Source organism: Eubalaena glacialis, chromosome 10 (genome assembly GCF_028564815.1).
Source record: "Eubalaena glacialis isolate mEubGla1 chromosome 10, mEubGla1.1.hap2.+ XY, whole genome shotgun sequence".
NCBI lineage: Eukaryota > Metazoa > Chordata > Mammalia > Artiodactyla > Balaenidae > Eubalaena > Eubalaena glacialis.
This window is the reverse complement of record NC_083725.1, coordinates 77,356,909-77,381,450: the sequence shown is the minus strand read 5'-3', so window position 1 is coordinate 77,381,450 and position 24,542 is coordinate 77,356,909. Positions and strand designations below refer to the sequence as shown.

At 35.0% G+C, this 24,542-nt stretch overlaps 1 protein-coding gene across 2 annotated transcripts in view; it reads right to left on the bottom strand.

Moving 5' to 3' along the window:
* USP47 (ubiquitin specific peptidase 47) overlaps positions 1–24,542 on the bottom strand; it is a 123,246-nt gene that overhangs the window by 44,959 nt on the left and 53,745 nt on the right. For both annotated transcript variants that reach the window (XM_061201466.1, XM_061201467.1), the window contains exons 4-8: positions 23,232–23,370; positions 18,199–18,295; positions 14,062–14,207; positions 13,428–13,507; positions 10,972–11,121 (exon numbers count right to left, since the gene is read on the bottom strand). In XM_061201466.1, the coding sequence (XP_061057449.1) occupies positions 10,972–11,121; positions 13,428–13,507; positions 14,062–14,207; positions 18,199–18,295; positions 23,232–23,370 (612 nt within the window). The remainder of the gene's footprint in view (positions 1–10,971; positions 11,122–13,427; positions 13,508–14,061; positions 14,208–18,198; positions 18,296–23,231; positions 23,371–24,542) is intronic.

The window sequence follows — 24,542 nt, the reverse complement described above, 5'->3', positions numbered from 1 at the left end:
CAACATCACTAATTATTAGAGAAATGCAAATCAAAACTACAATGAGTTATCACCTCACACTGGTCAGAATGGGCATCATCAGAAAATCCACAAACAACAAATGCTGGCGAGGGTGTGGAGAAAAGGGCACCCTCTTGCACTGTTGGTGGGAAAGTAAATTGATACAGCCACTGTGAAGAACAGTAGGGAGGTTCCTTAAAAAACTAAAAATAGAATTACCAAATGATGCAGCAATCCCACTACTGGGCATATACCCAGAGAAAACCATAATTCAAAAAGACACATGCACCCCAATGTTCAATAGCCAGGTCATGGAAGCAACCTAAACGCCCATCGACAGACAAATGGATAAAGAAGAGGAGGTATGTATATACAATGGAATATTACTCACCCATAAAAAGGAATGAAATTGGGTCATTTGTAGAGACTGTCATACAGAGTGAAGTAAATCAAAAAGAGAAAAACAAATATCGTATATGAATGCATATATGTGGAATCTAGAAAAATGGTACAGATGAACCGGCTTGCAAGGCAGAAATAGAGACACAGATGTAGAGAACAAACGTATGGACACCAAGGGGGTAAAGCAGGCTCGGAGGGATGGTGGTGGTGATGGTGGGATGAACTGGGAGATTGGGATTGAGCTATATACTCTTAATATATATAAAATAGATAACTGATAACAACCTGCTGTATAAAAAGTAAATAAATAAAATAAAATTCAAAAATAAAAATAAAAATAAATAAAAAGGGGGGGGAACAATTTTATTTCTTCCTTTTATTGGTATGCCTTTTATTTCCTCTTCTTGCCTTACTGTACTGGCTATGACTTCCAGTACTGAACTGAGTAAGAGTGACAGCAGACATCCTTGCCTAGATAACCTTGATGTTTTAGGGAGAAAACATTCCGTCTTTCACCATGAAATACGATGGTAGCTCTAGGTTTCTGAATATGTTCTTTACCAGGTTGAGAAAATTATCCTCTATTACTAGTTTTCAGAGGGTTTTTTTTTATCATAAGCGGATATTGAGCTTTGTCAAGTACTTTTTCTAAGTCAATTGATATGATCATGTGAATTTTCTTCTTTTCTCTGTTAATATGGTAGATTACAGTCATTGATTTTTTACATACTGACAGGTTTGAATCCCTGGAATGAACTCTACTTTGACATGGTATATAATTCTCCTTATATATTGCTTAATTCCATTTGCTAATAATTTGACAAGGATTTTCCCATCTATATGCATTAAGAATACTGGCTTGCCAGAGATAAACCCATGCATATATGGTCACCTTATCTTTGACAAAGGAGGCAAGAATATACAATGGAGAAAAGGCAGCCTCTTCAATAAGTGGTGCTGGGAAAACTGGATAGCTACATGTAAAAGAACGAAATTAGAACACTTCCTAACACCATACAAAAAAACCCTCAAAATGGATTAAAGACCTAAATGTAAGGCAAGATACTATAAAACTCTTAGACGAAAATATAGGCAGAATGCTCTATGACATAAATCACAGCAAGACCCATTTTGACCCACCACCTAGAGAAATGGAAATAAAATTAAAAATAAACAAATGGGAGCTAATGAAACTTAAAAGCTCTTGCACAGCAAAGGAAACCATAAACAAGATGAAAAGACAACCCTCAGAGTGGGAGAAAATACTTCCAAACGAAGCAACTGACAAAGGATTAACCTCTGAAATATAAAAGCAGCTTATACAGCTCAATATCAGAAAAACAAACAACCCAATCCAAAAATGGGCAGAAGACATGAATAGACATTTCTCCTAAGTAGACATATAGATTGCCAACAAGCAAATGAAAGGATGCTCAACATCACTAATCATTAGAGAAATGCAAATCAAAACCACAACGAGGTATCACCTCACACCGGTCAGAATGGCCATCATCAAAAAATATAGAAACAATAATGCTGGAGAGGGTGTGGAGAAAAGGGAACCCCCTTCCACTGTTGGTGGGAATGTAAATTGATATAGCCACTATGGAGAACAGTATGGAGGTTCCTTAAAAACCTAAAAATTAAAAAAAAAAAAAAAATTAAAAAAAAAAAAAACACCTAAAAATAGAACTACCATATGACCCAGCAATCCCACTACTGGGCATATACCCTGAGAAAACCATAATTCGAAAAGAGTCATGTACCACAATGTTTATTGCAGCACTATTTACAATAGCCAGGACATGGAAGCAACCTAAGTGTCCACTGACAGATGAATGGATAAAGAAGATGTGGCACATATATACAATGGAATATTACTCAGCCATAAAAAGAAACGAAATTGAGTTATTTGTAGTGAGGTGGATGGACCTAGAGTCTGTCATACAGAGTGAAGTAAGTCAGAAAGAGAAAAACAAATATCATATGCTAACATGTATATGGAATCTAAAAAAAAAAAAAAAAGTTCTGAAGAATCTAGGGGCAGGACAGGAATAAAGACACAGACGTACAGAATGGACTTGAGGACATGGGTAGGGGGAAGGGTAAGCTGGGACAAAGTGAATGAGTGGCACTGACATATATATACAGTACCAAATGTAAAACAGATGGCTAGTGGGAAGCAGCCGCATAGCACAGGGAGATCAGCTCCGTTCTGTGACCACCTAGAGGGGTGGGATAGGGAGGGTGGGAGGGAGATGCAAGAGGGAGGGGATATGAGGATATATGTATACATATAGATGATTCACTCTGTTGTACAGCAAAAACTAACACAACATTGTAAATCAATTATACTCCAATAAAGATATGTGTGTGTGTGTGTGTGTGTGTGTGTGTGTGTATTATAAAGAATAGTGGCTTGGTCATAGTTTTTTGTTGTTGTTACTGTTGTAGTTTTAACTCTCTTTGTCTGGTTTAGTATGAGGATAAGACTAGCTTCATAAAATACACTGAGAAGGGTTCTTTCCTTTCTGTTTTTTGGAAGGGGTTGTGTAGAACTGGTGTTCACTGTGCTAAAATGTCTGGTACAAGTCTCCAGTGAAACCATTCCAACTTACAGATTTTCTTTCTAAGAGATTTTAAATTATGAATTTAACATCTTAACAGTTATAGGGCTATTCAAGTCATATTAGATGAGTTGTACTTTGTGCTTTTCAAGGCATTGGCTCATTTCATCTAAGTTATCAAATTTATGTTTGCAGAGTTGTCCCTTACTATCGTTTTGATATCTACAAGGTTTGTAGTGGTACTAATTTCATTCTTAATACTGGAAAATTTTTTCTTATCTTTTTTCCCCTTCTGTCAGTCTTGCTACACGTTTGTCAATCGGATTGATGTTTTCAAATAATAGCTCTCATTTATTAATTTTCTGTTTTCAATTTCACTGATTTCTGTCCTTTTCTTTATTATGTCTTTCCTTCTGCTGGCTTTGGGTTTCTTTTGCTCTTTTTCCAGGTTAGGTGGAAGCTTAGATTATTGATTCAAAACAATTCCTCTTTTTTCTAATGTAAGAATTTTTGCTAAAGGGCAGCATTTAATGTTCTAAGTTTCCCTACCAGTAGTATTGCTTCAGCTGTGTCTCAAAATTTCTGACATGTTATATTTTCATTTCCATTCAGTTCAAAGTATTTTTAAAAACATTTCCCTTGAGACTTTCTCTTTGACTCATGGATTTAAGTGTGTTGTTTATTTTTCAAATGTTTGGTGATTTTCCACTTATCTTTCTGTTTTTGATTTCCAATTTGATTCCAGTGTGGCTGAAAAACATATACTCTATGATTTTAATTCTTTTAAATTGAGGTTTGCATTACGGTCCAGGATATGGTCTACCCTAGTATGCAGTCCACAGGCACTTGAATGTTATACTCTGCTGTTGTTGAGTGGACCATTTTATAAATGTCTGTTAGATCTTGTTGGTTGATGGTATTGTTAAGTTCCATATCTTTGCTAATTTTCTGTCTAGAGATTCTACCTATCAATTATTGAGAAGGGCACTGAAGTCTCCAAATATAATTGCAGATTTGTCAATTTCTCCTTTCAGGTAGGACAGCTTTCACCTCATGTATTTTGCAGCTCTGTTACTTGGTACATACACATTTAGGATTGCTGTCTTCTTGATGGATTGACCTTTTTATCATTAGATAATGCCCTTCTCTGTCTCTAGTAATTTTGCTTCGAAGTCTACTGTACCTGATATTAATATAGCCATTCCTCATTTATCTTGATTAATGTTTACATGGTATATCATTTTCAATCCTTTTACTATCAACCTGCCTATACCAATATACTGTAGGGAGTTTTTGTAGCTAGCATACTGTTGGGTCACTTTTTTTTAATCTAATATGCTGATCTCTGCCTTTTACTTGGTATAGTTAGACCATTTACATGTAACTAAGTATGCTATTTTAAATTTTTGGTTTGTTTTATTTTTTCTGCCTTCCTGTGGATGACCGAAAAAAATTTTTTTAATTTTACTTTGATTTATCTATAGTGCTTTTGAGTTTATCTCTTTTTCAGTGGTTGCTCTGGGTATTACATTACATACACAAAACTTATCTGTCTGTTGGTCCCATCCTTTTACCAGTTCAAGTGAAGTATAGAAAGCTTACCTCTATGTCTTTTTACCTTCTCCCATTTATAATATAATTGTCTTAAATAGTTCCTCTACATACATTTAGAACCACATCAAACAGTGTTACAATTTTGGTTCAACTATCAAACATGATTTAGAAAACTCAGGAGGACAAGGAAAGCCCACTGTATTTACCCAAATTTTTGCTTACCATGTTCTTTCTTCATTCCTAATGTTCCAATATACCTTCCTTTTATCATTTCCTTTCTACTTAGAGAAATTTCTTTAGCCATTTTTTTAAGGTAGGTCTGCTAGTGACAAATTCTCTTAGTGTTCCCTCATCTAAGAATGTCTTGATTTTCCCTTCATTCCTGAATATTTTCACTGGGTATAAAACTCTAGTTGACAGGTCTTTTCTTTCAACACTTCAAAAATATGCCACTGCCTTCAGGCCTCCATAGTTTCTGATGAAAAATCTGCTTCTGAGAAATCAGAGTGCTTTTCTCCTGTAGAAACAGTACCTTTTCTCACTCACTGCTTTCAAGATATTTTCTCTGTCTTTAGTTTTCAGAAGTTTAGCTATAATTGAACTTGACATAAAGTTCTTTTGGCTTATCTTGTTTGTGGTCTGCTCAGTTTCTTGGACCTGTGGCTTTATGCCTTTTGCCAAATTTGGGAAGTCTTCAGTCATTATTTCTTCATTTTTCTAGCCCTGCCTTCTTTTTCCTTTCCTTCCAGGACTCCAGTGACACAAATGTTAGACCTTTTGTTATAGTCCCATGGGTCCCTGAGGATCTTTATCCCCTCTCCAGTCTATTTTCTCTGTTATTTAGATTGGGTAACTTCTATTGTTCTATCTTCAAGTTCACTGATTATACACTGTCTCTTCCATTCAGCTGTTGAGCCTATCCACTATTTGAGTTCGGTTCTTGCATTTCTCAGTTCTAAATTCCCATTTCATTTTTCTTTATACCTGCTATTTCTTCCCCAGGACTCTCTATTTTCTCATTTGTTTCAAGTGGGTTTAGGAACTCTCACTTAAGTATTTCTATGATGCCTGCTTTAAAATATTTGTCAGATAATTCTAACATCTGTTATTTTGGTGTTTATGTCTATTGATTCTCTTCTTTCATTGAAAATGAAATTTTCCTGGTTCTCAGAATATAGAATGATTTTTTTTTTATTGAAACCTGAACATGTGGGGTATTATGATATTCTGGACCCTATTTTAAATCTTCCAGTTTAGCTGGCTTCCTCTGACACTGTTCCAGCTGGGGAAAAGGTTCCTGCCCAATTACTGCCAGGTGGGAGTAGAAGTCCAATTTCACTTGGCCAATGTTGAAACTGGTGGTGGGGAGGGGTTCCTCACTACTGCTGGCAAGGGTAGGGATTCTGGCTACTCAGTAGGCCTCCGCTGACACCACCTGGGCTGTGAGAGGCAGGAGTATCTCATTACTGCTCCCTTTGCGGCCTCCACCAACACCACAGGTAGGAGAGGGAGAGCCTCCTTACTCCTGGGAAGCAGTGAAAGTCCTGACTCCCACCTAGGCCTCCTCTAACATTATTCCAGTGGGAAGGAAAAGGAGCACCTCCTTACTGTTTAGGTGGGAGTGTAAGGCCAGGCTCCCCACATGGTGTCTAATGACAGTTAACCAGGGGAAAGGGAGAATGGCAGTGGGGAGGTTCAGTACTGTCGAGCAGGGAAGAAACTCCTGCCTCCCTACTCAATCTTCTCTGAAATCACCCCAGCAGGGGGTTGGACAGCCTTGTTACAACTTCACAAGGGTGGAAGTCTAGGCTCCCTACTCAGCCTTGGCTGGCATGGGTTAGGGTTGGGGCCACAGTCTTTCTGCAGTGTTTGGCTAGAGCATAGCAGTTACTGGCTACCTTTTCTGTCTTTCCCAGTCTTTTGGCTGGAGAGAGCAGGCTTGTTAGTCTGTGCTAGTTGCTATTTCCAGCCTGCCATCATCTTCAAGTTTGGGATATATTAGGCAAAAAGAAAACCCAGGGAACTCACCCCATGTCATTCCTTGAATCCTGAGGTCCCTAGTCTTTATGCCTTTTCTCCACCTTTCAGTCTTCTTATGTTTATTTTATATATAATGTTCAAGATTTTCAGTTGTTTTAGCGGGAGGAATAGGGCAATGTACATCTACTCCATCATCCTGAAAGCAGAAGTCCCCACTTTTTAAACTGGTTCCCACTATGTCCAACCACACAAATTCCTGGAAAAATGAGGATACAGTCTGTGGAAGAGAGTTTTCTTTATGTGATGCTTACATATTTGGACAAATTTGGACTACTCTACCATCCAAATGAGTTATGTGGTTAAGCCAGCCATATAAGAATGTCCAAATTACCTGTTAAATCAGGGTAGCACTTATGATATAAACTTGTGTACACTAAATACTTGGAACACTTATGATTTCGTAAATACTTATGAATTTAACCATTTTCTATTCAAAACTTTAAAATGATCGTTAAATTGTGGTTACTTAGGGAACAAGTACATAATCTGATCTTTCCAAGGACACTATATGGAACTATACAGCTAAATCCAATTTCAGACTTTTGATCTATACAGCTAAATCCAATTTCAGACATTTTGTCATAATAAACAGATACTTAAATGTACTTACCCCAAAAGAAAATAAAACTACCCTAAAATAAATGGTCTAGAGCAGTGCCTGCCACAGAATAAGCAACTCAATAAATACATGACAAAGGGTATCTATAACAAGATAGTGTTTAAAATTTACTATCAAAAAAATTTAAAAATAAATAAAATTTACTATTAAGTAGAAAAGCTTCCCTAGTTAATGTCAAACATGAGGCTATATCATTTTTGTTTAATTTATGAAATGTTTTCATAATTAACCAATAAAAATTATATTTCCAATTTTTATGTATCATTAGAATGTATTTAGGAGTATCTTCTTATAATAAGACATTCTCAAATATGCTTGGCAATGAGCAGATTCAAGGTTTCTTTGATTATAAAGTTCAGAGAGATTGGTTTTATGCAGACAGCTCTAATCAGTGAAAATAAAAGGTTGTAATTACCTAATAAATCACTGAGAATCAAGTTTTTTAAAAGATTAATACAATCTTTCAGCTGATATTAATTTTTCAGGATTAATAACAAACTATGTAAAACAACAGGAAATTATAACATATATTTTAGTATTCTCACTCCCCTCCAAGGTCCCAAGGACATAAATGTTAATGTAACAAAGTAGAGACTTCCTTAAATCACCTTAATCTAATGCAGAGCTTCACAAAATATGTTCCTTAGAATCCTAGTGTCTCTTGAAATACTGACATGTCCCACAGAGAAAAGAAAAGGTTGGTTAAACCCAGTTAAACAAATTTCTCTACTACAGGAACACTCAGGGCATTTAAAATTAAATATGCACTGTAAACTTCCCAAAGAGAATTACAGTTACACAGTTTCCCAAATTTATTTAATCAGAAGCCTTCTTCCAAACAACTATTAAATCCCATTGGAGACTAGTGTTGAACAGAACTCAATCTGAGAGACAGAATGGCAGAAGAACCCTTTTCACTACTTGGCCAGGTAGAATGAAGACCAGAAATTTAACAAATATTATAGTTATAATAACTAAGAAATGATTCAACAAAGAAAATATTAGGATGAAAAGTTTTTTAAAAAACTATACACGATTCCTAGCACTTATTAAAAAACTAGTCTGCTATCAATCACGCTGAAAAATAACCATGAAAGTTGATTACAGATGTTATAATGATAAATTAACTAAGTGGCAACTCCATTCTAATTTAATCTTAAATATTATTCTCAAGTTTACTTAAACATGGAGATAAAACAACTCCAGAAATTGGATGTTTCAGATGAAGTTAAAAAAAACCCAACTTTCATTTTTAACAGAACTTCACACTTAATTATCTGAAATTAAACGCCAGGTGTTAACCTCATTGAACACACATAACTATAGTATTGTGGCTCACTAAACAATATATAATAAGCAGAACATATAACCATCAGTGTTGTATGTGTACGTAAGTACATGTGTGTATATATGTGTGTATGTATTCAAGTATGTTTATGTGTATATGTATACACAGCCAATAAGGCAAACATACCAGAGACCCTTAATAAAAGTAGAAAAATAAATTTTAAAAGAGTTCAACTCAAATTAAGGCCAAATATTATAATAGTTTGAATGAGATTTTATAATGCTTCTTTTAACTAGATATTTACAATCCACATTTATACCAAATTCTTTTTAAAACACATAGAACTAACAAAATACACAATGGCAAGCAGTGATATAACACTAAATTTAGATGCTGCATGATGATTTCTGCAGTTTAACATGTGTAGGTTATAAATTTGAATTCAGAAAATAAAGGGAAACCACTTACCTCTAACTAAAGTTCTCTGAAGGTAGTATCCTCCTTAGAACCCCTATCTTGGGTAGTTTCACCTGCTGTAATTTCCCTCAAGAGATTCCAGCAAAGTCTAGGAAGGTTTAGGTTCCCTTCTGCAAGCCCTATTAGCGCATGTGTGTTATAAACCTGCTCACATACTGCTTCATAGCTGTAACTTCCAATTCCCACTGAATAATCTCCACCACCACCACCACCGTCATCCATGTATCAGTGCAGGAGAGAATTTGGAGAATTTCATTTAGAAATGTGACTTTCTTCACTTCTCCAAAAATATCCTCCAAATCATTCCACTGCTATGTCTATAATGTACTGAAGAAAGTGGTGACGATTCAGCAGGTGAATAAATTACAACATATAGATTTAGCTATGCAATTATATTTGCTGAATACTCAAATATTAGATTCCAACATAACACAAATAAAACTAGCTTTCTCAACATTCAATAAATATGTAAAAAAAAGAAAAACTAAACTGAACATATATGTGAAAAATCTTACATAAAAAATACTTTCATAAATAAAGTAGAAAAAATAGTGTACATCACTTGGGACTACTATTTCCCTAGTATATTTTGTTAAAGAAATGCCAATATTTTAAAATGAGCTAGGAGATAAGTCACTGAAAGACATATGTTAATGATTTTTCAGTATGTCACTTCTACCTTAAACTGTCAAAATAAATAAAGTAAAAACAAAACAAAAATGAAAAATAAAACTAGCCACTCAAAGCAATGCCAATCTCATATACCCAGAGTGGCAGTTTACAAAGGGTACTATTAAGCACTTAACAAAATTTTTCAAATCTATTCAGGAAGCTGACTGAAAAACAGTGGAGCAAAGGAGGCCTGATCTTCCACTCTCCAGAAAAGGTCTTTTACTTTGGATTCCCACTGACTGATTCCATAACTTCTTGCTGATTATTTCCTGTAAGTCATATAAAAATAGGAGAAAAAAAGAAAGGGCATCAATTGTCCTAGAGGCCAGAGTACTAAACCATACTTGTAGCACTATTTTAGAGGCTAAAGTATGGACTAGCTTTAAGAACACTGATTTTAGCTGAAGCCACCATCGGCTTGACTGCAGCATAAGTAAGATCCAAAGCAACATCATGATGAAATTCTACTTTTTCAGATATCTTAGTTAGCTTTGAAAGTTTCCCCTGGCTCATTACAGGTTCAAATAAATGTTTCTGAACTCTAATTTTAAATGTCAACTTAACTCCTTCCATGACTCCCCCTTTGTATAAGCACTTCAATACACAAACATAAGAATAAAATGCAATAATAAAATTATCAAAAAGCAGTTAAAAATAGGTAACAAAAGGAGGAATGAGAAAATCTTAATCGCCCAATTTGATACTCAATATAAAAGTAACTAAGTTAATTATATATAGTTCTGAGTCTTCAAATTATCTCTGTTTATATAATACCTGGGTCATTTTAAAATTAAATTTAGGGATGCTTCTTTAAAAAATGTGGCCTCTGTTTGTCATAAAAACCAGAGGTTATTTTTCCAATGGAACAAAACAATACCCTCAAAACAAAAAAAATCACAGAAGTAGACTTACAGGGAATTCCCTGGCGGTCCAGTGGTTAGGACTCCATGCTCTCACTGCCAAGGGCCCAGGTTCAATCCCTGGTCAGGGAACCAAGATCCCACAAGCCACACGGCAAGGCCAAAAAAAAAAAAAAAAGTACCATTCATAAAATAGATTGTTTAGAGCTTTAAAAAAAAAGATAAAGTGAAATAATCTAGTCACCTCTAAGAAAGAATAAAAGATTGAGCCATGAGGCAGTATATTTGCATATACTTCCCCTCTTATACATGCACTATTAGGACTCACTGGAGGGTCAAAAATCTTCTAGATCTTGCTAGTTTAAATGCAGGAATGTCTAACAACCCAAGAAGGTGTATCTAGGATGATACTTACCTTAGGATATATTATACCACTGTGCTATTATGTATTCTGTGTATGGATACACAAGCAGTCAGCTGAAAGGTACACACCACACTAGCAAATGCTTGGCTGGACCCATAAGGTCGGATGACCAATGGAATATCAAGATACGTGTCGATTCTCCAGCCCTCATAACCACATTCCAGACATCTCACGTAGTCCTTCAGCTTGCCTTGATACAGTTCATTTATAAGATCAGCCTAAAAAATAAGAACATTTATATTTTTTAAAGCGTTCCTTAAAAGTAAGTTACCAATATTTTATGCCTTTTAGAATGATTTTCAAAAGGATATTGATTCTTACTGTTGAAGTTTTAGAAAGCTTTAAGATTTATCTAGTCTAAAATTCTATAGAAAAAAATCAAGGTTTAACAAAAACAAAATAAATTAAGAATGTGCAAAAATTATTTCAATTCTCACATTACTAAAAATCCCACTATTAAAATGTGTTTTGTTGAAATCAGTTATCAACTTATTTTACTACTAAGCCCCGTATTATCTTTTCATTAGGATGAGAATACATCATAACTGATCATTTTAGGCATACTGATAATCACACAGATAAACAACTGGCTACTTTTATAGCTTAACATATATTACCACCACTTTTGCAATAATATATTTTGATTTCTAAAATCATATCCTCTATCTCAAGGTACAAATAAAACTTTTTAACTTTCAGTAATATACATAAAACAACTTTAAGGAAAAATATACTGTAATTTTTAAAATGTACAGAAATTGAAAAAAAAATCTTAAACTCCATCTCCCTCAAAATATCCTCACCTAAAAGAATGGATCTCTCACCTACTCCCCAAACTTAGCCAACTGGGGCTATTCTGGCTCAAAGGAGGCAGGTAACTCCTTAAGTAAGGACCCTCCATGTGAATGTCTTGCCTCAAGATGCTTGTACCCAAACTTGGGAACTCAGAAGGAATGCCCTAGCTGGTCTTAACAGAAGTGTTGACCCACACAGGGATGTAAAGAGGAGGAAGGGTACCTTCAGACCTACGAAAAAGAAACACCCCCAATACTATCTACATAAAGTTATGAAAATACGATCCTATAGATAATGTAGAGAAACTAGATCACTAAATGAAATTAAAATTTTTTCCAATATCTCTTAAGAATAGATAAGAGGGAAAGCATATTACAGTTTACCTCTTTCATAAATTTATACCTCTTCAAGTATCTAGGATTCATAAGCCTTCAAATTAGGATCCACCATAACTGTCTACTCTAATACTATTTATTTAATGAAGCTTTTTTCATTCACCTGCCCCAGTTATATTTGATTATGTCTTCTCTACCTGAGAGGGCATTTATAAGTGTTTCAATCCAGTGTTTTTCAAGCAGTTTTGATAGCAACCCACAGTAAGAAAATAATTTACACTGCAACCCAGTACATATAACTGTAACAAAAGCTGCATAAAACAATACTTACCCTTACTTATGTGATGCTTCTCTTATACTTTTCTATTTTATTCCTTTTTTTTTAAAGTGCTGGTCTTGATTCACTAAATTTATTTCATAAATGAATGGATCACAATCTAGTTTGAAAAACTTTAGTCCAAGCCATCATAATAGTTCCAATCAGACAGTAGATCCTCCAGGCTACCTTCCAGATTCTTCCCCTTTTTCACCCCTAGTGATCTTCTATCACTACACTTAGCATAAACCCTCCTCTGTACTGAGTCCTGAGCCCCATCCAGTTCAGCCTTATGTCTCACCCCAATGATATATCTAATATTCTCCCACTTCTAACCTGTTCCTCCTTCCACTGGATAAGAATAGGGTCAGATTAACAAGGATCCTAAGTGTCAAAAGCATGACTATACCTCACTGGTCAAAAAGAAGGTAAATGCGGGCTTCCCTGGTGGTGCAGTGGTTGAGAATCTGCCTGCCAATGCAGGGGACACGGGTTCGAGCCCTGGTCTGGGAAGATCCCACATGCGGCGGAGCAACTAGGCCTGTGAGCCACTAGGCCCGTGAGCCACAACTACTGAGCCTGTGCGTCTGGAGCCTGTGCTCCGCAACAAGAGAGGACGCGATAGTGAGGGGCCCGCGCATCGCAATGAAGAGTGGCCCCCGCTTGCCGCAACTAGAGAAAGCCCTCGCACAGAAACAAAGACCCAACACAGCCAAAAATAAATTAATTAATTAATTAATTTTAAAAAAAAAGAAGGTAATGCTAGATGAATATACTTTACAATGTATACTTTATAATGTGTTACAGATAAAACATCAAATTTACTTTGCAAATACCTGAAAATACTGTCCAAAAATCATCCCCAAAACACACACACACGTATGAATTACCTAGTTCTTAGCTAAAAAGAGATCATCTAGATCACAGGGCCCAACTTATTTTAAAGATGAGGAAACTGTCAGTACTTTGACAACTGGACTAATGCCCAAGTTTTAAAACATTCCAATAGAATAAAGTCACTTTAAGGTAATGAATAATTTATTAGAAAACACTCCCCTCAACCTGAGAGATAAATTACCTGTTCTGTTTGTTTCCATTTCTGTTCCAAAGCATCAAACATGACTCTGCACAGTTCCTGTACATCATGCTGCTGCCAAGCTATTTTAAGATAAAATTTAATTAAAAAGAGCTATTAACTTAGTGTAATGAAGCATTAATTTGTTGTTTAAAAGCAAATTGTCAGAAATATGGAAAAGTCTACATAAAATAATGCTAAATTTAAAAAGAACACAAAATATACATTATAGTCATAAAAAGGCAATCACAAGGAAAAGAATCACGAGAGCTCATCACTTTATCAATAGCATATGCTCTATAGTGCTATAATATTTGCTATTTTTGTTCTTTTTCACTGTAGAGTCAAGAAATATGTTAATAAAAATCTAAGCCAACACACTTTTAAAATTTTAGTTTAAGTACATAAAAATAGAGTATAACCAAACTTACTTTACAAGAAAATTTTAATTGATCAAAAATTTATGCCTCAGAGCTTAAATTTTAAAAATAAGTTATTTTTAAATGCCAGCAAAAAGCAATCAAAAGGTTTAAGGTAAAGTTAATTAAGATGTTAATATGTGTCATTTGTTCATAATATGGTCTCTCAGAATTCCTTTGACTATTACAAATACTTATCATTATAAGAGAATTAGTACCCTCACTACTATCCCATCCAAAGCTCCTGGTAACATCTGTGGTTTCAATTGCTCTCTTTTTGCTGGTTTGTAACAAAACAAAAAGCCTTTGAAGTTGGTATGGTATACTCGTCACTGGATCTTCTTCAGATTCTTCAAATTCCCACCTATTGAAATGAAATGTTTGAAAATTATCTATAAAATATCTTTATTCTTTAAAGCATAATTAATATTATCATAACAAATATTAAGATCTTAACTCTGGGGGCTTTGGATATTAACTGAAGCTATTAATATCTAATGAAACATTAGTCTTTCTCTAATTCATAAATTTAGAAAAAATTTAGACTTTCACAAGAAAAGGCATAAGAAGGCAACATGAATAAAAGGCAAAGGTCATTTGAAAGTAATTGATGAACTTGAATCTGGTCAAGATTCTTGTCCTAATTATTAACTCACAAAAATACAGGGAACAGAATATTAAATGACACTATGGCACTCAACCATCAAAATCCAAACTGTGAAAAACTATAGGACAAATGCCATCAGTTTTTGATATATATATATATATATTTTTTCAAGGAATAAACTGCAATGTGGAAAAAAGATCGAAGGGGATTAAAAGTCAATAGGTTGAGTCTTCTTTTTTTTTTAACATCTTTATTGGAGTATAATTGCTTTACAATGTTATGTTACTTTCTGCCGTATAAGTGAGTCAGCTATACGTATACATATATCCCCATATCCCCTCCCTCTTGGGTCTCCCTCCCACCCTCCCTATCCCACCCTTCTAGGTGGTCACAAAGCACTGAGCTGATCTCCCTGTACTATGTGGCTGCTTCCCACTAGCTATCTCTTTTACATTTGGTACTGTATATATGTCAGTGCCACTCGTTCACTTTGTCCCAGTTTACCCTTCCCCCTACCCATGTCCTCAAGTCCATTCTGTACGTCTGTGTCTTTATTCCTGTCCTGCCCCTAGATTCTTCAGAACTATTTTTTTTTTTTTTTAGATTCCATATATATGTTAGCATATGATATTTGTTTTTCTCTTTCTGACTTACTTCACTCTGTATGACAGACTCTAGGTCCATCCACCTCACTACAAATAACTCAATTTCGTTTCTTTTTATGGCTGAGTAATATTCCATTGTATATATGTGCCACATCTTCTTTATCCATTCATCTGTCGATGGACACTTAGGTTGCTTCCATGTCCTGGTTATTGTAAATAGTGCTGCAATGAACATTGTGGTACATGACTCTTTTTGAATTATGGTTTTCTCAGGGTATATGCCCAGTAGTGGGATTGCTGGGTCGTATGGTAGTTCTATTTTTAGGTTTTTAAGGAACCTCCATATTGTTCTCCATAGTGGCTGTATCAATTTACACCACGACCAACAGTGCAAGAGGGTTCCCTTTTCTCTATACCCACCCTCTCCAGCATTTATTGTTTGTAGATTTTTTTTGATGATGGCCATTCTGACTGGTGTGAGGTGATACCTCATTGTAGTTTTGGTTTGCATTTCTAGGTTAAGAGTCTTATCAATCAATTTCAATGCACAGATCTTGTCTAGATCATGATTTGAACAGAATGTTTAAAAAAGATATTATGAAGCAATCAGGGAAATCTTAGCAGTGACCTGAGTTGTAATTTACAGATGATATGATTGGGTATGTGCTTCCAAATAATCAGAATGGAGGATTATAGACAAGAAAGATTGATAATGAGTTGATAATATCCAAAGCTGGGTGATGGGTACAGAGGGATTCATTATACTATTTCACTATTTTTTAATATTTTGAAATTTTCCATAATTCATGCCTACACACCTAAAGTGGTAGGTTCTCTCTGGCTGTTATGTAGCAAGTGAAGAAAATAAACAAACAGAACTCTATCCTTCATGCCAGTGCTACCCTGTCTGTAGTCCAGCTAGGTCCAGCTTTTTAAAGGAGCCATTCCTTCCTTAGTTCTACATTATGAAACATCATCAGGCTCTTGGGCTTTGTTTCCCCACCTGCAAAAAGCTTCATTCTCTTTTCACAATCTCTAAGGCATCCTCTTTAATCTTCTCTCTCACTCCCCCTCCACTCACTGGGCTCCAGTCACGATGGATTTTTGTTCCTCAAAGGCTTTTGCACTTACGGTTTCTTCTGCCTTGAATGTTCTTCTCCCGTATCCTCACAGGACTGACTCCTGTCAAGTCTATTCTATGGTATTTCCTCAGAGGGGCCCTCCCTAACTACTCACCCTACGTCTCGACAGTTATTCTTTCCATACTGCCCTGATTTTCTTCATGGCATACATGACTGTGAAATGAGCTCATTCTATTGGCTGACCTACAGAAGGTCTAAGGGAGGGACTCTGTCTTATTCACCACTGTAATCTCTGTGCCTAAAAGAGTGCTTGGCACACAATAAGTGTGCAACATATGTCTGCTGAATCAATCAATCTGGCTATGCTCTTACTCTTCTCCACAGAGCTATATGTTTACAGACCTCTTCCAGGGTGGAACTCATGGCTAAGCTCCTGGGATCCCTGTTCCTAAGCAACACTCCCCAGAGCAGGCACATTATCATGGACTACTGAGTTTGTTCTAGTTTTGAGGACAAGCTCTAGATTTCATCTATTAACCTCATCTTCCAGTACTCTGACAAAAACTCCATTTAAGCAGATCTCCCAGAGGCCCCTGCAATATGTTGTACTTAGTGGCATCAACTACAATACAGGTCGAATAGGGTAATGGAAATTCTGGCATCTAGTGGGTTGCTACTTCTAGCAGTGTGGCCTCTGGCAAACTATTTAACCTCTCTGTGTCTTCAGTTACCTCCTTTGTAAAATGTGGATAACAGCATGTATTCAATAATTCATACAGTTACCATGAGAATTAAATGAGTCTATATGTAAAGTGCTCAGAACAGTACCTGATACAAACTAACAATAACAAACATTTAGGTAGCACTTACTATTACTCAGTTTTGCTCTTGAAAGTCCTCCTGTCTACAAGGCCCTCTTTTTCGTCTCTACCTGGCCAAACAATACCATCTTCATGACCTACCTCAAGTTCTACTTGCTCTTCTAAGCCACTTCTCCAAGTTTCATTAATCTCCCTTCTCTCTAAACTCTCATGGTATTTAGCCATCCTTAAATGTTATTTAAACTATTTTATACATACATATATTGCTACTGTGAAGAGATCTGTAAATTACTTAAAAACAAAGATCTTATTTCTAACTTCATCTCTCTCTACCAAGTGCCTAGCATATAAACACTAGGGTAACAAATACTTGCTGAATGAAAAACAGGCCAATTTTTACAAGTAAATTCAGATGATGAGCTTACATATGAATGCAATGGTAATAAAATGTTGTTTGTAATATCAAAAGTTCCAAAAATAGTTTAAATACATATTTACAGTAATTAAAGACGTTACTCAAAAGTAACACAAAAATGAGAAAAAAAATCAGTTTATTTGTACTTTTAAAATGTCTTAAAAAATAAGTTATGTATACTGTAAAGAAATACACAAAGTGAGAGTGTATTAAATGTATTATAATAGGATACTCATAAGAATAAATGTCTGACTTTAGGGTTTATTTAAATATGGACTTCCTCCATAGAGCATTTTAAAAGTATCTGATATATATACATTCTTTTAAAAATACATTCTCTCTCTCTCTCTCTCTCACACACACACACACACACAAACAAACACCAGAACAGCTGCACTGTATTTTAATTAAAAACAAAATCTGCAAGTTTAAAAAGACAACTTTGTTTCTTAAATTGAGAGGTGGACGAAAAAAAGAATATGGTATACACATCCAGATTATCTCCAAAAGCAGGTAACTTATTTCGTCACAAAGGCATTAAAGCTAAAAGTGAGGAAGCTTAAATACAATAATTTATCTTAAACATAAATCTTATCAATTTTATCCTTTTGCTGTCTATGCATTTCTGATTCTCTCTCCCCACAAATTTTTCATATGCTCGTCTCTCATAAGATCCTTTTATTTAGTATTCAAGGTATGTTTTAAGAAGTGAGAAATGCCCCAAACTTAACAAATAAGTGCAAGAAGGTAGACAGACTTAATTAGTTAAAAACTATATTTTCATTCTTAAATCAATTTTATTTAAGAATTTTTTTGAATACTCACTTATATAATGCATTCCTAAATTCAGGAGTCATAAAAAGTGTTTGCAAAAGGCTATTCAAATAGCAAGTCATTGCTTGGTTTACTAATCCCACATATCCTTTAAAAAAAAGCACACACAAATATACATAAATCAGCATTTACATCAAAAAATTAATGAAAAGAAAACTTAATAAGAATTTACTACACAGTAAAAATTGAGAGGTTAAGGTTACAGTTGGAAATTATTTCAATTTTTTCAATAGCACCTAAGAAAGACCTCTTTGCTAATATGTGCACTATGTAAACCTTATTTCTCAGAAAAAGTCAGGATCTTTGGACATCTTGCTATATGTCCAGAGATACACATGGATATTACATAGCATTTAATAAAACTTTAAGAGGGTTATGTTTAATATAGTATTTCTTGACAAAAATAATCTTTGTTCACCAAATCTAAAAGTTGTATATTAAAATGGAAAAGTATAAACACATTCACTTTAAACATCATATATACCCAACAAACGAAGACAGTACCGAACCAGTTATCCCAGTCATCAGGCCCCATAAACCAATTTCTACCAAGAATTAACAACATGAGATAAATTCACTGTACACAAACTCAGAGTGACTTCCACTGTTTTAACACATCCATGAAGTATGAAATCCCACAGATCAGCAGGCTATGCAAAGAGTGACTATTAAAGTAAGACGAGAACTCAGAGACGGAGGTAGGGGAGAACCGAGCGAGGGGGAGAAGGAAAGGAGAAACTTACATGCATTCAAAAGTCAAGTGAACTATTTAAGTACTTAGCTTTATATACCTAATTGGAAATGGCTACCACTGTTGAGAACATTTTCGGAACTTCTCCTTTGAAGTAGATTTAGGCCCAGTTTATGAGGTACACATGCACACAAACCAGCCTCATTATTTTATTATACCTCATTATTTTAGTAAAATGTGGTAAACACATTGCTTAATAATTAAACTTATTTACTTCCACTTAATACTGAAAAAACTTGGTTATCTCAAAAAAACTTAAATCTTTTCTCAATACATACCAAAGGCGTTCACTGAAGCTTTTTGAAATACTTTTTCAATTTCCCAAGAATTAACAAAAATATCTTAAGAAATGGTAAACACTGTGGATAAACTATATTGCTAATGAAGGTGATGAAAGGACCAACAAATGCACAATGAACCTTGGTCAGTTGTGGAAAAGAGGAATAGATTCCATGCTATCCGCACTTGTACAATTCTAAGAAGAGACCAAGTAGCTCCCTATCTTTCACTCTGGACTAAGGTTCGAGCTTTGATTTCTAGTGCCTTTCATCTTTAAGAATACTATGTATATATGTTTATATATTTACTCTACATTGTTATATACTTATAAGCTGCTTCAATTCCTAACCAGCATGCCCCACCTGAGTTGTTCTCACAACACCCTGTCCTACTCTGTTCTATAATTGTTTATTTACCTGTATGGCTTCCCCAACAGACTGTGAGGGGAGGGGTCAAATCTGATTTCTCTATCTATCCTACTACTTAGCATAGCAGCAGGTGCACATGAGGGAGAAGTGCATATGACTTACAAGTAATACAAATCTGTAAGATATCTGGACTGATTATTAATAATAAAAAGCATTATTTCATTCTTAGGTTATAGAAACGGACTCTTCCCCACAAACGACAGCACTCAAGCAAGGAGACCAGGTGGTTCTGCTCCTTCTTCTCAGCTGAGGCTGCCTGGGGTTTCCCTTCTTCTCCATCTCCTTCCCCCAGTTCCTCAACAGTCAGGGACAACCACTCTACCTGTAGCCTTAAAAGGTAAATGAATACTACTATTGTTCTTTGTGTACCTTAAGACCAATCATGTATCATTTATTTGTGACTCTGTTTCCCTTCCCTGGGCTTAAAAAAAGGTGCTGGGGGAGGGGCTTAAGGGAAGGAGGGAGTAATAATTTTTGCCACTGCTGTTTACTTTACCACTAGCAATAAGAATCATATAGAAACCTATGGTCTTTTGTACCTGACTCAGCACCATATTTAAACAGAACGAACAGTGTCTCAAATAAATGTACTACTATTTTCCAAAAGTATGAAGGTTTTAGTGAGATTAGTAAGATAAAATGCTACTGAACAGAATCTTTCGTCATTATGCATTGTCTAAATCAGCAAATTTCAAATGGTAACTGTTATCAAGTGGGTCCTCTATCTGAAATAGTTATGAGTCAATATTGTTAAGTACAAGCTAGTTAAGGGAGAAGAACATTAGAACATATGCCATTCTGCAGATGGCAAATGCAGAAAGAAATCCTGAACAGAACCAACAAGAAATGAACGAGAACTCGAACAGGCCAAATGAAGTAGAATGAAACTGGCCAACTCCTAAAGTAGATAAAATAAAACGGAAAGAATTGTGAAAGAAACCGCCCAAGGAAAGATATCTCGGTTTTAAATGATGAAATACCTCAGTCATGTGGTTTCTAATCACCTGAGAGTCCACATCAGCCTTCAATCCACTCCTTATTCTTTAAAGTCCCCCCGACCCCCAACCATCTCCTATCAACAGTGGCTGGCTACCAGAGCAGTTGGTAAGCAAGGGACACAGGAAAGAATATGTTAAGTCCTCAGCCTCACGGCACTATGGAGAAATGTTTTCTTACAGCCCTGAGTTGAAATCATGAGAGCATTTTTCAATAAAAACATTTTGTACATTTACAATAATTTCTTAAGGAAAATGCAAATTCAATAGTCAGTAACAAAACACTTTTTGGGACTTCCCTGGTGGTCCAGTGGTTAAGACTCCACACTCCCAATGCAGGGGGCCCAAGTTCAATCCCTGGTCAGGGAACTAAGGGAACTAAATCCCGCATGCCGCAACTAAAAAGATCCCACATGCCACAACTAAAGATCTTGCGTGCCACAACGAAGATCCCACATGCAGCAACAAAGATCTGTGTGCCACAACTAAGAACTGGTGCAGTCAAATAAACAAATAAATAAACAAATATTTTTAAAAAAGAACACTTTTTGAACCCCCAGCTCCTTTGGATGTGTACAGATTATTTTAATTCAGAAAGGCAGTACCCCAGAACACCGGAGGAAAATGTACTGGTAGGGAAAAGAGCTGTATGAGGAACAATAGTTGGGAATGAAGACTCTGATTACATGGCAATGTATATCAAAGTCCTCTAAAAATATTTTTAATAAATTTCAACTTAGTAATTCAATTTCTAGGAACTTACTCTAAGGAAATAATCACAGATGAAAATAAAAACTTATGTATAAGTATGTTCATCATAACATAGGTAATAATTACAGTTTAACTCTCTAAATCATATAATGAAACACTATTCTTCAGCCACTTAAAACCCATATTAAAATACTATTTAATAACATTGAAAAATGCTCCTCATATAGTATTACACGAAAAAATATATATTAAAAGTCTGCTCGCAACATGATTTCCCCATTTTCTTAAAAGCATTCAGATGAAGGAAAGACAAAAATAAGCAAAATCATTAAAGCAGTTTCTGTTAATAGTACTGTCAGTGATTTCCACTTTTTTCATTTTACAATACGACAATGAACATGTATTACATTCGTATAATAGGAGAACTTTTTTTTAAAGTATGCTTTAGTCTCTAGGAATTTACAGGCATCAGAGAGCCATACAGTACTCAGCACAAAGTAGGAGTTCTGTAAATACTTCTTGCATAAGGACTGAGTTGGTTGTCAGAATACACAGCAAAAATTTCAAGAATCCTGACTTGTTAAATCTGGAACTTTCTCTAAGTATTCCAACTATCTCATAATAATCTAGGGTATCTATTTTTAAAAAACGCAATTTATCCAGTCTACTGCAGAGCAACTAACTTAGTATTTGGAGGAGTAATGCCTCAGAACCTACATTTTTAACAAGTATCTCAAAATGATTTTTAAAGAAATAAAAATTTGAGAATCACTACACTCTAGACAGTATAATTAGAAAGATACTTTGTCATTCTCTTTTATTCTTGGTAGTTTGCTGCAAAAAGTTCTATTGATATAAATGATCCTAAATACCAAACACGACCAGCTTTTACCATTTTCAGAACAAATACACCATTAAGCCTGTACAAAAGATTAGCTATGAGGAAATTATTCTACATTTCAATTACAAAATACAGCAAGTGGAAGATTACAGAACACATTAAAACAAAATCTACAATATTACTCTACAGTTTTCTTTTTATACTAGATATTTGTGTCTAATATTTACAGTCATCTCTGTTTTAAAGTTCTAAGAGTAAATACTCTGAAGCCATACCTAACATGAAATACCATTAACTAGCTATATAATCAAAGGCTTCTCTAAGCCTGTTTCCATTTCTTTTAACATGAATACTACCTACTGAAAATGTTTGTTTTAAGATAAAATGATATGTGAAAGTATCCAGATTATATTTTCAGGCAATTAACCAGTCTTATATATAAATAAATATAAAACTGCATAAATAAAGCAATTCCATTAGCTCAATAAATTGAAAAAAATTCAAAAATATAGGTTTAAACATATTCAGAAAAAAGCTAACAGGAATTTTTAAATTACATGATTAATTTCAAACATATGATTAGATTAAACTAGAAGATAACACAGTATTTCTGATAAAATAAGCCTGGCCCATCTGTTTCCACATGAAAGTATCTGCCATAGTCTATTCCAATGCACACGGAGATACATTCCTTTCCAGAGGAAGTCAACTTCAAAAATTTAAGATTAAATTCAAGATAGAAAATTATCAAACAGAAAAGTCTTCCTTCAAAATCCAATATTTAATATTTTTTACTAAATAATGGCAGTAACAATACAGTAAAAATAACAGTGGGTTGAGGGAAAGGGAAACCACATTCTTGTTCTAACTTTGCTTCTGCTAACTAGTGATCTTGCTCTGGGTCTGTTTTCTCTAATCCATAAAATGAGAAGATTAGGCTTGAGATCGCTAAGATTACTCTGGATTAATGCCCTATGATTTTATGAAAATACAACAACGACAACAATAATATATCTTACCAGTTTCTGATTTATTCAAAATAGATGAATAGGAGTAGCTTTGGCTGACATAATCACTGGTAGAGCCCACAGAACCTTCTCTTGGAAGTGGACCTATAAATTTGTCATGAACACTGTCATCCCCAGCACTGGAATCCTCCTAAAATGCAGCATAACCAATATTTACTGAGTGGTAAATATTGCTAAAACAATGAAAAAAGGCATACTAATTCCTGAGGCAATGAAAAAAAGACAAGGCATTACTGGTACCACCAAGACATTCAAAGTATATACCCTCATTATTTCCTGTAGGAAGGTTTGAAAGATGCCCAATATAACACACTTTGGAAAAATGCTTAGGTCTCCTTCCAAAGTTCTTACTTTCTCAATTTTATTTAATTCTTTTTCAAATTTTGTTTACATGAGAGAGGAGATTTCTGGTACTAATTAATCAGAGTACAACTGTGAACTCCTTGATGACAGAGTTTATCATTTATTTTTACATTATCCTTGCTAAGTAGGCCTGAAAGGTAAGGGACACTCAATAAGTATTGAATGAAATGGATAGTCTCCTATTGTCTCCAATAAGAAACTTCCTATTAATGAGGAAGATGTCCAAAAGGAGTAAGGGATATAAAATCAGCACAAGCAACTAAGAGCTGAAGACTAATTACTAAGCATTTTAAACATGAATCCCCAAATTAATAACTAATTTAGTTTCAATGCCACTCAGACTAATCAAAATCTTCTCATGATGTCATAAAAATAAACAATGAGATTAAGGAAAGTCAGAACATATTCTGGCATTGCTTCTGTATGGATGTCCTGTGTTTAATTACTGTCTACTGTCCAGAGAGGCATTCTAATTCACAATAGACTTCTAAATGAAAAGCATCAAACAGAAGAACTTTTCCTGAGAAAAGTTTCATTAAAGAGAAGCGTTCTGAAAAAGTCCATAAACTCTGTGAGTTTCCTCAGTCTATAAAGCAGCAAGGTAAATCAGACCAGGTTTTTTCAATGAATCTCTCTCAAATTGGGAGTTACTAGATTTGACGATCACTAAAGCCACTGAACCAGACAGGAAAGGCTATTGAAATATGAATTGCAGCAAACACTAAAAGAACAGAAATAAAGCAAAGAATTTACAAACTAGTCATTCCAAAAAAATGGGGGGTGGGGGATGGGGAGTGGGAGAAAAACAGCAGAGTAGATAATTCTGGGGGTCTGTTCCCCTACCAAAATACCAGAAAACCTGGGCAAAACTGCCGAAGATTTACACCAACCAAGCAAATGCTTAACCAAACAAAAGGCCACTGAAACACAGTAGGAGAT